Source organism: Serinus canaria, chromosome 14, assembly GCF_022539315.1.
Source record: "Serinus canaria isolate serCan28SL12 chromosome 14, serCan2020, whole genome shotgun sequence".
NCBI classification, from domain to species: domain Eukaryota; kingdom Metazoa; phylum Chordata; class Aves; order Passeriformes; family Fringillidae; genus Serinus; species Serinus canaria.
In genome coordinates, this window is record NC_066328.1 from 13,769,711 (window position 1) to 13,787,699 (window position 17,989).

Genomic DNA, 17,989 nt, shown 5'->3' on the forward strand with positions numbered 1-17,989 from the left:
GATCCCTGGGCATGGAGCTGCCAGCAGAGCACAGGCAGCTCAGCCCTGGGATGCCCATCCTACCCATGGCATTTGCTTGGCTCCATCACTGGGGTTTCCCACATGGGAATAGTTTCCCACCAGGGCGTTCTCCCCATTGCTTTGTGAGCAATTAAAGTCCAGATTGTTTTCCCAACACAGCAGGGACAGAACAGGCTGGTTTATTCCCCTACAAAGATAAATTCTGTTGTGTCCCCTGTCCAGCTCATCAGGATTAAGGGATCCCCAATAAAGCAGTGCCCAAAGTGCCCCCAAACCTTAAAGTTCATCTTTGCTTTTACATCAAATCCCAACCACTGGCAAAAAAAGCCAAGGTTCTGCCTCAGTGCTGGGATGGGTTTGGGAGCCCTGAGCAGAGCCCTGAGCCCCTCAGTTCCTGCCACCTTCCCAACCAGCCAAGGTGCAGACTCAGCAAGCAGGAGCGGGGTGGGAATGGCAAATTCCCGGTGCTGCCAGTGCCACACGTGCCACCCTGACTGCACCACGTGTTTATTCTGTGTTTGTCTGCCACGGTGTTTATTCTGTGTTTGTTTGCCAGTAAGGGCTGATGGCTGTCCCTCCCCTGGGGCAGGGCAGAGCAGCTTCCCTGGGCAGAGCAAACACGGGGTTACAGGCGGTCACAAGGGAGAGAATGGCCTTTGGGAATGTGTCCCTGCTCCTGGATGTCACCACCACCAGGGAAAGGACTGCAGGATGCAGCCTCCACCTCCCAAAGAGTTCCTGCATGAAGCATCCTGTGGAGCTGGGCTCACATCCCTGTTCCTGGGGTGTTTATGGTAGAAAGGATCCTCTCATCCCAAGGAATTGCCAGGTGCACTTCCATGGAAGGGAGATGTGTGTGGGGGAGCCATGGAAACAACCACAGCAGAGAAAACCTCCATGAGGGTGGGCACAGAGGTTGCCTGGTGGGATGGGGGGAGCTGAGGCAGCACAGAGCAGTGACCTGGGTGACCCAGCTGTCCCTGCCAGGCAGGAGTTGAGATTTAACTAGTTTCTCCTTTCCTGGTGTTTGCTCTGGAGAAATATCCCAAACTTCAAAGGAAGTGTTATCTGTGGCGTCAGCACACAGCATCACGTGAAGCAATTCCCAAGGCTGCAAACAACTTCCCTGCCAAACTCCAGTGGGCCCAGAAAGCCCCATCCTGGATTTTGAAGGCATGAAGGCATGAAAATGGCCCCATGACCCCATTTCCAGGGACCCCATTTGGTCCTTGATGTCTCTGCAGAGCTGGATGCTCCTGCCTGTGCTGCTGCGGAGCTGGGGCTGCATCCAGCTGCTCCTGGGGGTCCCACAGTGCAGGTCTGTCCTCTGGAAGCAGCAGGACTCACCTTCTGATCCTGGCCATGAGATCCACTCCTGCATCCATGCAGGATGTGTCCCAGCTGCAGCCAGGAAGAGGGGAGAGAGCTGTGACACCACCAGCACTTTGTGCTCAGCCTGAAGGTTTCACCCTCTCCCTGGTGCAATCTCCAGTTCTTGGAAATATTAGGCAATTGGAGAGGAATCACTTTTTTTTTTCCCTTACAACCAAGGAGAGTCCCCATATTCCTTGTTGTTAAATACCATAAAACAACACAAATAATGGTGTCTCTGTGCCTCCTTCCCTGCAGCCCCAGGGAACAGCACAGCAACTCCTGGGACTGGTCCTGGCCAAGGCCATCCCCTGCCCCAGGGAGAAAGGTGGGCTCAGACCCCATGAGATGGGCTGGAACATCAACTTCCAGCTCCTCACCTTCCCTCTTCAGGGAACAGAGCAGGTGCCTCTAAAACATCAAACTCCAACTTCATGGCAGCCAGAACCAGTTGTGTCAAGGCAGAGACCTTTAATCCGTGCTGGAGGAGCTGCTAAAACCAGGGATGTATCTGGCACAGCCCCCAAAAAACCCCTTGTGCTGGAAATGGCAGATGGAGGGGGAAGGAGCCTGTGCAGCCATCCCAGCACCAAATCCCTGAGCTCTTGGGGTGCCGTGGGCATGGCACGGGAAGCAGCTCCACCACTGGGGTTTGTGGTGACAGACACACGTTTCAGGAGGCTGATATTGGCTGGGGAGGGGAATGGTACAACTGGGGTCCCCTCTGGCCTTGCAGAAGGGACTGGGAAAGGCACACGTGGTCCCCAGGCTGGGAATGAGACAGCACAAATGCAGCCCTCGCTGTGCTCTCATCAGGAATAATTCTTCCCGTATGAGCACGTGCTTCTTCAGTAAATACTGATTTCACTTATCAACAAATCCAAGTTTATTGACATCAGAGACTTTGAGCCAGGACTGCCAACTCTGACATAAATTGTCTGAATAATGCAATGTATCCTCTCCTCAATGGTTGCTATGGGTACTGGGCCAGTTTAGCCTCCCTCTATAAACATCAGCTGTGAAGGGAATGTGGAAACTTATCTAAAAATAAAATACTATGCCCAAATCTTTGAGAGGAAGGTGGTTGAGATGGCAATAAAAAAATAAATCTATGTGTAATGGTTCTGAAGTGATGAAACACAAACACAGCATTTGTGAGCCCTTCCGGAGGAAATGGAGGCCGGACTGAAAAGAGACCAACACTTTTAATTCTGCTGAGCAATGCCTGGAGGGTGAGTTAATTACAATGTGTAAAAGCAAAAGGAAATGGAACCATTTCATGGAGGTGACACTGAGAACAGGAAGGACCCTCTGAGGAGGGGACAGTGTGCTGAGATGTGGTGCCACATTCCAGTGCCCGCACAGGAGCTGGCAGCAGCACAGCTCCTTCTCCAGCACCTGCTCCTTTGGTCATTTACAGGTTATTTCTCAAACTGTTCTGGGAATCTGTGGAAACAGAGCCTGGGGCTGGAGCATCACTTCTGGAATCTTTCTGTTCAAGGCAGGATGCAACACTGGACAGTTTGGGACAGGCTGGTGGCAGGGGTGGAAGGGCACATCCATACCTGGCTGCTGCCTGGTGTGGAAGGCAGAAACAAACCTTGCCCTCTCTTCTCTCCCTCCACTGCCCCTGCAAGACCATGGACAACAGCTGGAAGGCACTGGGTGGTGGGAAAGGCAGCAGGACCCTCCTGTGGACCCAGGGAAAAGGAGGGGCTGGGGCATCACCATGGCCTGGGTGGGATATCTGAGGAAGGCAGACAGGGATTGACTCTTCCCCTGGGTCCTCTCCATGCTGGGGCTTTCCCCCAGGACAGCTGCCATGCCTGCACGCCCCTGGGCTGTGCTTTAGGTCTCACATTCCTGTGCTTTTCAGTCACTTCTCTCAGAGCCTTTGCAATAGTGTGGAGATGCTGCAGGGCTCTGCACGGGTGGGAAACTGCAGCTCTGGATGAGGAAGTTCCTTTCCCCAAAAAAGAAGGGGCTGGTTTTTGGTTTGCAGCAGGTTTTACTGTTGTTGAGCTCACAGCAGTTTCCCCACCTGTGTTTGAATCCTCAGGGGCTCCTGAGCTTTGTCTGCTTCTCGTGGCTCTCAGGCTGCACTTTCAGATGATCTTCAGGACCAGCTGGACCTGGTGCTTCCATTTGCTCAGAGCTCACTTATGAAAGGCCCCTGGTGTTTCCATCATTCATCTGCTTTCCCTCCAGTCCAAAGGGAATTCCTTTTTGCCTGCAGATCTCCAGTAATCGGGGTGGGAGAAGAGGTGGGGAGGTCCAACACTGTGGAACTCCTGGGAGAGCATCAGGAGCTGCAGTGACCTGGAAAGAGCCCTGGGGACAGGGACCTCCATCTCCCATGGCTGTGGCAAGGAGCTGCCACCACGCTCAGGCTGTTCCTCTGGTCCCTTCCAGTGCTGCAGGGAGCTCAGCTGGCTCATTAAGGGTTGCTGGGTTAATTAGTAGGACACATCTCAGTAGGAAAATGGGCAAATCAGACAGTGTGGGGACCGAGAGGCACGAGGTACCCCAGAGAGTGCCCTGCAAAAGGCAAAGGAACAAGAGTCCATTGGGGACCTCACTGGTGTCACAGCAGCTCTGTCACAGCAGCACAGTGCTGCCAAAACCTCAGCAGTGCCATGGGATTGTCCCAGCTCTCCAAAACCCAGCAGGCAAATGCACTGGGGGCTCCAAGGTGGCAACAAACCCCCAGGAAAGGAGCCTGGCCAGGAGCTTGTGCTGTTGGAGAAGCTTTTGGCACCCCAAACAAGCCTGGGCTGAGGTTTTAGGGTGAACCCACTGGCAGAAATGTTTCTGGCTCAGGCAAGGAGCATCTGGAGCAGGGAGGCCTGATTTCCCTGAGGGATGAGCAGGCACACATGCCCTCTCACACCATCCCTGCCACTCTCTGGAGCACCTGCCATGGCCAATAGCTGTATTTTTCTGCCTGATTCAGATTAAGCCTGGAGCCTCAAAGCCTCCCAGCAATTTTCCCTCGCACTGATTCTCAAGTGTATAATCAAAACAATTTGGGGGCTGCTGTCGGGTGCCAAGAGCAGACACAACTGCTGCTGGGAAAAACATCTCTGCCTGGGATTCTGCACAGGCTTGAAGCTCAAACGCTTTGAGAAGTGTGGGAAGGGCTCTGGAGGAGCCAGGGAAGGCAGGGCTGGGCTGGGGGCTCCTTGGTGGGGGAGCCCAGCAAAGCAGCCCTGAAATGCTCCCATCAGCAAACGTACCTGGGGCTACTTGCTCTTCCCTCCCTTCTGCTTCCTCCGATAGATTTCCTCTGTGAAAGGCCTGGAGTTGGCAGGATGGGAATTTGGGGAGAGAGGGGGGCAGAGACAGAAGAGAGGGGCAAAAGAAGGGAGAAAGAATTAAAATCCAGGCTACTGAGTGCTCACCTTTGGGCCTACAAAATTTGTCCTTCACGGGTTGGCAGAGCCTGACTATTCCTGTGCTGTGGCAATCCTGGTTTCAGCCTCTCTGGATTGTGGAGCAGCTACAGGAACCATCCCTGTGCCAAGCAGGACAAGGCTCAGCACACACCCAGACTCCCCCTCATGCAGACCATGGCTCTCTGCAGCTCCTTCTCCCTTGCAAACACAAAAGACCTTTCACTGCTGAAGTACCACTGCTGCTTCTGGGAGTTATTTTGTGCTGCTCCATCCTGTGCTGCTGGCTGGGCTATTGTAGTGCAAAACAGCAGAGAAGCCCATCCAAGGAACTACAAAATGCAAGTGCTTCTTGTAGGGGGCTCTTGTGAAGACACAATGAGTCCTCTCACTGCCTTCCTTATTGTTCTTTTATACACAGAATCTGGCATCCAAAAGGAAAAAAGACCTAATTTTGATAAAAATAAAAAAGCCCACACAAATGTTCCTAGAACTCAGCAAATAGCTTCAGAGTGCAATCTGCCCATTATCAAAACAATTGAAAAAAAATCCTCTGTTTTCCTTCTTCCCTGCTGAATTAATTGGAAAAAAAAAAACCCATCTCTACTTGTGCAGTTCTCTGAAACCTCGAGAGTTAAAGCTGGTAGAAATAATTAGAAGCTCTCCAGTTGTGCACAGCTACTCACCCCTCGTACAGCACAGCAATTGTGTAGGAAATTGCCACTACAGCTGTCAGCAAAAGGCCAGCTGGGCTGGCGTGCCTGTTTTGAAAGAGAAGGGAAAGATCAGGTAAGTACATGGGCTTATGCAAGACCTGGTTGAGAAAGTGAAATGAGACACTGGGCTGCAGAGAGCTCTCACTCCTCATTAAACAGAAGCAAACAAAAGGGTGGGGGTTTTTTTTGTGCTTAATGTTAACTGTCTTAGACAGATGTTACTTGGCAAAGGCTCTTCCCCAGCCTACTTCAGCGACCTCTTTTAAGTCTGATCCCTGCACATCTCTGCTGTGAGAGCTCCTGCTTTGATGCTAAATCCTGAGATTATGGGGGTGTTTAAGGGCCCAGCAGCTGCTGAGGGACATGCCTGATGTCCCAAAAAGGTGTGCCACCCAGGGTAAGGGGACACCAGGCAGCCAGAGCATGGCATCACACACAAGTGGTGGCTCAGCCAGTGCAGGGATGGGGATGGGAAGGGATGGGAAGGGATGGGAAGGGATGGGAAGGTCAATTCCTGCCCTGGGAAGGGTGCTGGGGTGGGTGCTGCACTGGGCTGGGTGCTGGGGGCTTGGTTCACTTTTAAACCCATTTCAAGGTGTTTCAGGAATGTGTCCTCCAGCCAGATGTCACCAGGCCCAGCACGGGGCACTGATGCCTCACTGTGGTTATGGGGAGAGAGGACCAAGAACTGAGGACACAATGGAGATGGCTGCTCCTTTTAGCAGAGGCCACAGCTTGGGGACCAAAAATCCTCATCACCTCCTGCTCTGAAGAGAGATGTCATAGAATCATAATCACAGAATGGCTTTGACTGGGAGGGATCTCAAACCCCATCTCATCCTACCCCTGCCATGGGCAGGGACACCTTCCACAGTCCCAGCCTGCTCCAAACCCTGTCCAGCCTGGCCTTGCACATTTCCCCACCAAGGACCAGCTAAATACTTTATTTGCTGACAGCCAGCTCTCACCCCTCTCAGAGCTGTCACCAGCAGTTAAATCACCACTGTCCTAATTAAGGGGGACAATTAAGATAAGCTTTAAAGTTTCTTCCAACCCAAACCATTCTGTGATTTTATGAGGATAAACATCCCACAAGCCTGGTGCAAGGTGACTTGTGCTGCTGGGAAAACACACCTGCAGAGAGAGACTGAGCTACCTAAACCTCCCACTGGAGCCACTTTCAGGTACCACCCAGCATCCTCTGTCCCTGGAGAGGCACCCACAAATCTCTAATTTTTCACCATTTTCATTCTGCAATAACTTTTTCCCTCATTAGGAAGCTTCGGGCAACTTCCTTCTCTCCCAAGCCCCTGCTATTACATGCTTAGTCATGTCTCCTTCTTGATTCCTATCAGAGAGAACAAATTTACATGATTGTTTGTTGACAGCAAGACCTCTAATTGCATCATTTGGCTGCAGCTCCAGCTCTGATTTACACAGCCTGTTGCTGTGAGTTAGAACACTTCCCTACCAGAGGCACACAAAGCTGTCCCCACACAGTGACTGCTCCATTTGTCTGGCAGGAGAAATGAGGCTGCTCAGCTCAGGTGATGAGCAGCATTTGGGTGAACTGTTCCTGTCCTCTTATGAGCCTGACCTACATACTGGGCCACATCTGATTGAAGCAGCAATGATGAATCAGTCAGGAAGGGTTTGTTGTCCTGCTAGGACTTTTTTTTGGGGTAGGAAGTTTGTCTGTCCCCAGCCTTGCTGCAGCTCCCCGTGGCTGTGGGGTGTCACCCCACTTGATGCTTTTAAGGCTGGGCAGGCTGATGTGATGTGTTTTCATCCCTTATGGATGAGGATGGATCAATCCTTTGGGGTCTGATGCCATGATAAGGAGTGTGATGCATCCCCAAGGGAGGACAAATGTGCTCTGTGTTTTAGGTCTGGCAGCATCCTCCTGCTGCCACCAGGATGGGACATCAGCTGTGGCCTCTGAGGGCAGACATCTGACATCTTCTGAAAGCCCTGGGACCTCAGGAGAAAGCGTGGACCCCCAAAATAATCAGCCAATGGAGAGTGTCCAGAGAAGGGAACAGAGCTGGGGATGGGTCTGGAGCACCAGGAGCAGCTGGGGGAGCTGGGTGGGCTCAGCCTGGAGGCTCAGGGGGAACCTTCTCACTCTCTCCAGCTCCCTGGCAGAAGGGTGAAGCCAGGGATACGAGCAGCAGGAAAAGAGAAAATGGCCTCAAGGTGCCCCACAGGAGGTTTAGGTTGGATAATGGGAAAATTTCTTCCCTGGAACAAGCCCTGGCACAGCTACCCAGGGCAGTGGTGGAGCCACCATCCCTAGAGGGATCCAAAAGCCATGTAAATGTGGCCCTTGGGGACATGTTTTAGTGCTGATCATGGCAGTGCTGGGTTAATGCTCAGACTCGATGATCTTATAATTCTTTTCCAACCTAAATGATTCTGTGACTGTATGAACTGAGGTCCCAGGGAAGAGAAACAGCCAAAAACCACTGTGAGAAGGGTTGTGCTGAGCTCCCCCCAGGCAGGTGGGTGGTGTCTTGGTGCCACTCTGCACAGCTCCAGCAATTTGTTCACAGCAATTATTTGTCACGCCTGGCTGGCCTTAATGGTGGCAGCCTTTTAAGGAGAAAAAGGAGGCAATCACTGCTGTCCTGAGCTGCTTGCAGCTGCTCCTGCCCAGAACTGTGCTGCAAGAGCACAAGGAGAGGGGTGAAGAAGGGATTCTGCGACAGAAACAGCTCAGGAGGTTTCAGTGGATTCTGCCAAGGTTTTAGGAAGTAGTTTTATGCTGATTTTAAAACAAATAAAGATCTCCTTATAATTCCTCCTGGTCAAATCCCTACTACTGTGCTGCTGTGGGGGTGGTGGTGTGGGGGGACTCATCCTGCCCCAGCTCTGCCCCACTCCCCACAGCAATATAAACATTTCCAGGGTGCTGCTGCAGCCCCTGTGGCCAGCAGCACTGCCTCCCTTTGGCATTTAAATCCTGCACCATTCCCTGGGAGTTAAACCCCATCCAGTGCCGTGGCTCTGCCAGGAAGGGAAGCAGCCTCATGCAGCCAGCCCTGACAGCACCTGGGGGGGATTCAAGTGCAGAACTAACAGCAACAAGGCTCAGTGGAGACAGGAGAGAAACCATCAGCTTTACTTATTACCAGGGGCTGCACACATGGCTGAAAAAATGACCAGAACGTGGTAAAGCACTTTATTTTTCCCACCCAAGCAGAGGAGAGGTGGTCACAGTCAGGAGCACCAGTGTAAAATACCCAGTGACAACAGCCTGCAACACTCCATGGGCTCCTGAAGTAACACAGCCAGGTTTTTTTGGTTTTTTTTTTTCTCCTGGGCAAATAAATAAAATGTGATATTAAATGAGAACCACATCAAACTTGTTAGACTGAATAGAGTATATTGCTCATTTGCTGCTAAATTACAGCCTATTCATTTCCTCCTAAGCAGGCTATTAAGCTGTGCTGGAGCACACAAGGAGCGTTTCGGAAGTGTTTTCACCGTGGGCTGGGGGAAAGGGTGCCTTGGCTTGTTTTGCTTTTTTCAGAGTAATTGCAGGGTCACACTGCTCCCCAGTACCAGTGCCCTGCCCCTGCAGAGTGACACCCTGCATGAATTTGGCCCTGAATGTTGATTTTTCCACGTGCAGAGCCTGCCAAGGACCTTGTTCACTGCAGAGCATTTGCTGATGCCTCCTCTCCCCCAGCACTTGGCCGCTATTTATTTTTCTACAACAAATGCTGCGAGTGTTTCGAGACAGCACAAGATTTTCCACGCACAAAAATAGCCAGGGAGCCAGAAGTCAGGGCAGGCAGCACTTTCTCTGCCATCACAGAGTGACTTTTTGGCCCCAAATGCACCCTGGCACCTGATGCCCTGCCAAGAGACCCCACAGTGCCCCTACAACCAGAGGTGTGTGCAGGAGCATGTACTCACATGAGGGACCAGCCCAGGTAGATGGCTGTGCTGCCCCAGTACATGGGGTTATCCAGGATGCTGAAGGGGAAGCTGGTCACTTTTTCTTCCATCAGGATGCCAAAGTAATCACCTAAGAGCAAGCAGAGAGCTTCTGGTTAGGCTCCATGAAACTGGGAATCGTGGGGGGCTTTGGCACACAGACACCCTCCCTGTGCCACAGGGCACCCCTGGCAGGGACACACAGCTAAGGCTTTCAGCACTGACTTCCAGGCTGAGGAAACAGCAACAAAAAAGCTGTTTGTTTCCTCTGTGTCTATCAGCTTTTCCAGGAATGGCTCTTTGCCCACGAGGAAGGCTCCTGCAATTGCAATGAGGTTGTGGCAGCCATGTCCCTCATCAGGACACAGTTCTCGAGGTCCCAACTGGTTAATTCTGTTTTTTTTTCATTTGTAAAATTGCCTGTCAAATGCCACTCCACGAGGAGGCAAGTGCATGGGATCAAATCCATTTAATGTGAAAATAAACCCAGTGCTGTGAAATGGTGTTTGAAGCTGTTTTCATCACCACCACCACAACCAAATGCCCTCATCCATAATGTCACCCTTATCTCATAGTTCAGAGAATTTCTCAGAATTTCAGAAAATAGCACCTCTGCCTACAAAACACTCAGCTATTGGCACAATGATGATGATGATAATGGGTGATTGTCATCTGTAATGAGGAAAGCTTTCAGAACTGTCAGCATCCAACCAGCTTCCCATCTACCTTGGAGTAATCCTTCCATCCTCCTGAAAGGGGCTTGGGAAAGAAATGACAAGAAGATGTGCAGCTTGTGAGCAACATTTCAGAGGGGCAAAGGGCCAGGATGCAGATCTCTGGTTCTGCAAGTGAGACCACAAAGCACCACACTTGCATGACTTTTAAATCCCTCCACTGCCCTGGGCACCCTGTGCCAGGGCTTGACAACCCCTTTGGTGAAGATTTTTTTCCTGACATCAAATGTAAACATCCCCTGGTACAACCTGAGGTCATTTCCTCTTGCCCTGTCCCTGTTCCCTGGGAGCAGAGCCTGACCCCTCTCTGTCTGCACCCCCCTGTCAGGGACTTGTGGAGAGCCAAAAAGTTCCCCCTGAACCTCCTTTCCTCCAGGCTGAGCCCCTCTCAGCTCTTTCAGCTTCTCCTGGTGCTCCAGACCCTTGTCCAGCTGCATTCCCTTCTTCTCCATCCTTGCTCCATGTCCACTGCCCAAGCACTGATCCATGAGGAGCAGCCTGTCCCTCAGCCACCCCCTGGGCTGAGCTCCCAGCTTTGCTGCCAGCCCTTCCCTGACCTTGGGCAAGTCTCCTCTGTCCCTCCAGGTGCTATTGTGCACTGATCATAACATCAGTCTTTCTTAGAGCACAGAGGGTGGTGAGGATTAATGTATGGTGAGAAAGTGCTCACAAATCCAGATGAAAGGCATTACAGGAGTGCAAACTATTCAAGGTTATTATTATTACCTGGATTGTAGTGTAATTTCTTTGACCTCACATGGTGCTAAAACATTTATTTCTGAGGATAAACAGCCCCTGCCCAATTACACAATGCTTTTGGGTTTTAACTGCAGGCCACTAAGTGAGATAATTGCCTTGAATTCATACTATATGTTCTCACAGTTACTTGGCAATACATCTCTGAGATTGTTCTGGTAGAAAGAACACATCACCCCCTGCCACAGCCCGTTTCTGAGCTTTCTTATGTGTCAAAATGCTTCATTATCCCCTGCCCACCCTCGCCCTTGAGCTGAACACCTCATTCCCCACATGGCCCTGGCACTGAGGAGGTTCACACAAAGCCCTGGGTCCGTGGGGCTGGCAGAGGTTTATCTGTGCCCAGCACTGGTGGGGCTGTGCAACCCTCCAGGCAGGCTCCCCACGAGCAGGAGCACACAGGCAACTCCCCAGGAGCTTTTCCAATCTAATCTCTGCCTCTAAACCTGCACAGGTCAATGAACATGACCACCAGAGAGGTGGTTTCCATGTGTTTATGTTCAGAGAGGTGCTTAGGGACAGCTCTGTGTGTGGTGTTGCACAGCACCACTCTGGGCATCTCCTGTGCCTTCACTGAGCCCTCAAATCAGGAAAATCAGGAATCAGCTCCTTGCCAAGCTGAGGCACTCAAAGGAGCTGTTTTTTGCTGGAGGAATGTGCAGCCATCTCACTGCTCAGGGTGGGATCCCAGTGGCAAAAGGCCACTCTGCAAGGTCCCCCAGACTGCCTGGAGCCTGACCTGGGCTGCAGCACCCCCTCTGCTTCACCCCAGAGAGCTGTCAGCTTCTCCAGGCTCAGCAACAGACTTTGGCAAAGCCAGATTGACTTGAAACCTTGGTGAGTGCTGGAAGAAATGTCACTGGGGTAGGAGGGTATGAGGCAGATGGGCTCAGACAGGCAAAGCAGCCTCTCCACAGCCTCAGCCTTGAGACAGACCCAGCCCTCATCATTGTGCTTTTTGGGAAACAGGGCAAAAAAGGAGGGTGCTGAAGTGATGCTGAAGTGATGCCTGAATCCCAGTGAGGGCACAGCATGGGGACAGGGCACCAGGGATGGCTCTGCCAGGGAGAGGGGACACATCCAGCTGCTGCAGACAGCATCTGGAGCTGGTGCTGCTGTGCTGGAGATGGGGTGGCACAGCCAGGCTGCTGGAGAAGGGTGACTCAGACAGCTCCCACTGCACCATTTAGCCCACACTAGAGAGACAAAGTGTTCTGCAGCTGCTCCAAAGCCTAATGTGCTGTAAGGAAGGAATTCAACAGGAAGCCCTGTGCCCTGCCTGGTTCAGCTGTCACTGCTGTAGAAAAACCCACAAAGGGTCAAATCCAGCTCCAGTAATTTTTCAAGTGCCTGCAGTCAGAGGCTCTCTCAAAACTTCTCTTGAGCTCAGATGTCGACAGTGAGAAGAAGCTGAACTCCCCTCCTTGTCAAAGCAGTGCAGCCCTTTGCTATGTGGAGTCCTTGCTCCTCCTGCAGCACCAGGGCAGCACTAAAATCCTGCATGGATCTTGGAAGTACCACTCCTGAGAGTCCTGAGCAAGAGAATATCCCACATGAGATCCTCAGAGACCTGCAGACCCATTGTCCTCCCCTTGGCTGGGCAACAAAGCACGCTGAGGGACATTCTCCATCAAGAGTTTGCTGACTTGGACTCGTGGGGCTTGTGTGGAGTGGAGAAGCTGTTCCCAGTGCAAGGATGGATCCTCTGTGGGGCTCCAGCTGGGCCATGCCCCAGTGCTGCAGAGGTCCTGAGCCAGCCTGGCTGCACTGGCACGTGTGGCATCTCCCCACCCTGACTCAGCTCTGCCCTGGTGCCTGTCACGCCCTGCTAGCAGAGAGAGCTGGTCCTGGCTGTGTCAGCCCAGGGCAGGGGTGGCAGGGAGGATGGAGCAGAAATGCCTTTATATGGACCCCTAGCACCCACCTCTGCCCTGCCTCAGGGGATGCAGATCTGAGGGCCAGGGCCCTCTCACCTCTTACGCTGAGCCTGACTCACTTGTTTGCTTTTTCCCAGCGGTTCAAGTCCAGTGGATCCTCCTGGAGGGATGAATCAGGCTTTACGTAAACAGCTCCAGATCTGGCTGAACTTCAGGAGCATTCAAGCAGCTCTTGCTGATGGCTACTCCTGTGCCTGGCCTTTCTGGACATGTCTCCACAGGCACAACATCACTTCAGGGGCTGCTGGGGGTTTTGGAGGATGCTGGTGCCTGGTAGCTGAGGGACAGGGGTGTGACAGGGGGCCAGGAGTGAGGCTGCACATGGAGGGTGAGGGCACATCTTTAGGAGTGCTGAGCTCTATTTCTGGAAGCAGGATTTTGGCCAACTCAACACATTTCTTTGCAACTCCACTTGAAACCAGGAAGGTTTATTACATCCCTCTCTTCTTCCTAGCGACGCCACAGGAGCTAATTGAATTTGGTTTGTAAAGCACTTGCAAAAGCACAGCCTAAATGAGGTGTCAAAGCTGGGGCTGTGATTATTTCAGCCAGCAGGAGCTGCCCCTTTCCTTGGATATTTATTGTTCCTGTCTCTACTTTATTTTTATGAATTCCACACATACTGGCATGTTTTCAAAGTCAACAATGCTAACAGAATTACGCTCTAAATGTGAAAGCAGGCACAGTGGAAAATGCCTTCTGCCATAAAGCGGGAGATAAAAGGATCTGTCAACGAACATCAGGTTTATTGCAGAGGGGAGAGCAAACAACATCCTGCTTCAGCACGTGTGATGAGCAGGTGGGTGCTTGGAGCAGGGCTGCTGGACAGCTCACACACGCTGTGCCAGTGCCACTTGTGAGGTCTTGAATTTGGGGTCCCTTTCTGGAGGGTGTTTGGGCTGGCAGATGAGCAGCTGTGCTCCAAACCTCCAGCCTTGATGCTGGAGGTGATGGGATTTGCTGTATAAAACCACCGTGCCATCCCCTCCGTGGTAACAGCAGGGTTGGGTCCTGCTTTGGTATCATAATGACAAATCTAACAAGGACAAGGAAAGTCCTGCAGGACTCTGCCCTAGCAAGAGATCCCTGCAAGGATTAAATGCACTTTCTGGTAAAGCTGTTGGATTTTCAGTGCTTACCTAGGAACGTCCCAGTGAATCCCAGTGCCAAGAAGCTGGAGATGACAAACAAGGTCCCTACAGCCGAGATGGCCAAGCCTGAGTAGTAGGTCCAGTGGCAGTCCCAGCCCTCCAGCTTTGGCTGGCTCCTCATGGCTTCTGTGAAGCTGTTGGGGAGACAACAAGGGCTGTTAAAAGCAGCAACTCATAATTAACATCACTCATGTCTCCCTGGGAGATGTGGAGCTTTGGGAAGCTGCTGAGGAGATCCCTCTTCAGATCCCTTTCTCCTACTCAACTTCCCAATGGGAGAAGCAATCAGCTGAAGACTGTGAGGAGCCAGGGCTTGACCTGGGGCAGCTATTTCTACTCACAACCCTCGCTCACACCTGGAAATACCAGTCCCACTGACTTGTGATATTAATTGCTTTGCCTTATTCACAAAATCCCAGTTTTCCTCCTGACTGAGAGCTCTGGGACAGACGCCCTTGCAAACGCTGGAGGCTGTGATGCCTCGGCACAGGACTGGAAGGCTTGGGAACAATTGGCTGCATTATCTCGTGCTCCCACCCCCGTTCCCCTCCATCAAAATATTTTGCAGCGTTCATGTGTTAGCCACGTGCCCAGGAGTGATTCATGGCTGGAGCCTGACAGCCAGGGGGAGGATTGGAACAGCAAAAGGAAAATACCAGAGACGAGGAGCTCTGGAGTGTGAGCACAGCTCCTCCCTCCCAGGCTGGGGCAGGCATTCTGGGTCTGGCCTTGCAAATACTCATTTATGATTGGAATAATGGTGACCCATCCCTCCAGCCCCCTGAGCTCTGCCCAGGGCAGGGCTTGGCAGGCTCAGCATGGCACACGGCTCCCACATGAACGCGCGATGACAAAAGAGACAATGCTGGGATTAAAAAACACCATTAATAACCCAGAGGAGGTAACAGACCCACAGAGCCCTACAAAGTATTTCTCCACATGTTGTTGACACATGAGGTAGGAAACTTTGAGCCTTTTTTTAATGAGCACCCTGGAGGCTAAAATTCAAGTGGAACAACAGCTGTCCTGCACCTCTGGCCACCACTGTCTGTCAGGGCCAGGAGAGTTATTCCTGCCCACAGTCCCGGGCTCCTCAGCTGGAAAGTGCTTCCATAATGTTACCTGCAGGGCTTGGGATAGCTATTTTCCCTGGTGTCTATCTTCCTTAAGCCCTGCAAACCTCTGGATTTTCCCTGTTGCCCAAATAAAAGCCAAGAGAGACAGTCCTGCCTGCACGGCTGAAGGCCAGGCAGCTGGAACCACATCTTTCAAAGGACTGATGGCAAGTTCATGCACCAAGCAAGCCCAGGGTAATGCTTAAACTCTGTGGTTTAGGAACCTGGATGATATCCTTTGTTCACTTTGAGCTTGGTCCAACTAGGCTTTCTATTGTTGAGGAGTTTTTAGGACCCCAGAATAAGACATTCAATCATCAATCTGGACTGGAGCAAGGAAACAAAACATGGAATAAATGTAATATGCTCAGAAGTGAGCAAAACCACAGCATCTGGGTGATTTCCACTCTGGAAATTACAGGGAAATTCCTTTTCCCAGGAGCCAAGCACATACAGAGGAACAACAGCGTGGCCCCAGGCAATGTAGGCACAGTCCCCAGGGCTGGCTCTCCTCCAGTGCCCAGCAGAGCTCCCTGTGCTTCCCCAGGCTCACACTGGCCTTAGCTCAAAATCATTTCTGAGGGGAAGACACAGATCTGGCTGCACCGTGAGGCAGCAGCAGCTGCACAACCCTTTGCATCATCTCAGGGGTGGTTATTTTTAAATGACACAAGTCTCCCCTATGAGGAAGCCAAAAAATCCATGTCCCTGCTACCAGCACTGCCTGGGTTTGGGAGGAAAGCAATCCCCCTGAAGGGATGTGCTTTTCTGCCCGAGGAATCCTAGCCTGGCTGTGCACTCAAAACACACCCTGACATCCCTGGGGATGCTCTGTAGCTCTTTCCTAACACAGAGGAGGATGTGCCTTTCACAGCATGAGGGTTTGGCTCCACATCTGGCCAGGACCTACCCAGAGGGCACCAGCACCAGGAAGGATTGTACAGGAATTTGCTGGATCCTCAGGGAGGCAAACCTGGGACAGCAATGCTGTGCTGAAACCCACCTGGATGCCAGGCATTGGCAAAGAGATGGCAAAGCAGAAAGAAGTACAGCAAGAGCAAAGCCCTCAGAGCCTGCTTCTTGCTCTGGATGAGCTGTATTCACACCCTCTCACATCCTCGGGGCTCCTCTATCCCATGCTGATGACCTGACTTGGTCTCAGAACATTGAACAAAGGTGGCTTCAAGAACACAAACTGGTTGGCTGGGAATCAGCACAGGGAGTTTTGCAACCAGCACATGGTATGGTTTGTTTTGGCAAAGCTGTGTCTCCTGCTCCAGATGATCCCATCCTTCCTTCCCATGGTCGGATAGGCCTGCATTAGTTATTCTCATCAGCATGTCTTGCTCAGTTCCCTGCTGTCTGGCTTACAGCTAGGGAGGGAGGTGTTTGCATGGAGATAATGGACTGTCTTTCCCTCTAGGAATGGTTTATATCTTCCTAAACACACTCTGTATTTGCATTAAACATGATGCGCTCAGGAGTTTTCAGAATTGGTAAATAAACCTTTTAAGCATTTATGATGCTGGGCCGTGACAAGCAGCACGGAGCCATCAATTATTGCAGCATCCACCATGCTGAGGGAGCCTCCCTGGCTGTGGTTCACCCTCCCTGGCAGGGAAGGACAAGGTTTGGGGCATTTCCCTTGCTAGGGAGCTGAAATATGACATATTTCAGTCTGTCATGAAACCAGTCCCTTCCTTCATGTGCCTCTGAGTCACGTTGGTGCAACATTTATTTCAGGCTCACGACAAGGCAGCGGCGCAGCTCAGCATCCAAGAGGGCATCAATTAGAGCCAGGCTTTGTCCCAGTACCTGGAACTGCATTCTGTGCTGAGCTGAGCCATTGCCATGGTGAGGAGCATCCATCCCTCTTCCAGCACAGGGAGGGTGGTGAGGCTGAGACCTACTTTGATCACATCCCTGGCTGCTGCCGTGGCAGGGTTTGGAAGATGCCCCCAGCTTTTGCAAAGCAACTGGGGCTTCCCCTGACATCTCCCCACACTTGCCAGTTTGAATCACGATGCCAGAGGCTCACACTCTGCACCAGCTGGGAAAAGCCCAGATCCTTCAACTCTGCTCTGGCCAAACTGGCAGATTTGGCTAATTCCTGGCAGGGCAGAAGCAGCCAAAGAAGGAGGCATTGTTCTGCCCTCCCTTCCCAAAAACAGAGAGGTGCTTGCTCAGACACTCAGAAGTCTTTATCAGTGCTCTGTGGGAATCCCAGGATGGTTTGGATTGGAAGAGGTCTTAAAGCCCACCCAGTTCCAAACCCCTGCCATGGGCAGGGACACCCTCCACCACCCCAGGGTGCTCCAAGCCCCACTCAACCTGGCCTTGGACACTTCCAGGGATGGGGAAGCCACAGCTTCTCTGGGCAACATGTGTATCCTCATAAAACATTTCATCATTAAAAAATTCTTCCTTATATCTAGTCTGAACCTCTCCTCTTTCTGTCATGTCACCACATGAACTAGAAAACCACTCAAAGTGGCTCTGCACTATGGGGATGGACATGTCACACCAGGGGGTTCACAGGAAGAAAGTGGGAGTGAGGGAAAGGGGCAGCAGATCCTCTGGCTGGGACACGGACAGGACGTGCAGCCAGGTTTGCACAGCAGGTGCTGATTTATTCAACCAGAAAACTCAACAAGTCACAGTCCAAAACACATCCCCAAAGGCCACGTGGAGCAGGAAGAAAACACAGAAATACTGTACTAAAAAAGAAGCTGAGGTTTCTAGGTCTTGTTGGGGCCATCTCCCAGTGGCCCCCACCAAGTGCATTTTGTCATCCCTCTCCTCCAAAGGAGGACAAAGACCTCTTCCAGCAAACTGGGTCGCTGCAGGGAGCAGC

At 51.8% G+C, this 17,989-nt stretch overlaps 1 protein-coding gene across 3 annotated transcripts in view; it reads right to left on the reverse strand.

Annotated features, from left to right (window-relative positions):
• Window positions 1-17,989, reverse strand: part of PEMT (phosphatidylethanolamine N-methyltransferase) — a 47,464-nt gene that overhangs the window by 3,261 nt on the left and 26,214 nt on the right. For 2 of the 3 annotated variants that reach the window (XM_030229667.2, XM_009091781.4), the window contains exons 4-8: window positions 14,009-14,154; window positions 9,422-9,533; window positions 5,471-5,545; window positions 4,629-4,689; window positions 2,579-3,930 (exon numbers count right to left, since the gene is read on the reverse strand). In XM_030229667.2, the coding sequence (XP_030085527.1) occupies window positions 4,635-4,689; window positions 5,471-5,545; window positions 9,422-9,533; window positions 14,009-14,154 (388 nt within the window). In that variant the 3' untranslated portion in view covers window positions 2,579-3,930; window positions 4,629-4,634. Of the gene's footprint in view, window positions 1-2,578; window positions 3,931-4,628; window positions 4,690-5,470; window positions 5,546-9,421; window positions 9,534-14,008; window positions 14,155-17,989 lie in introns of those variants that run through there. The other variant, XM_018915808.3, reaches the window with a different exon arrangement.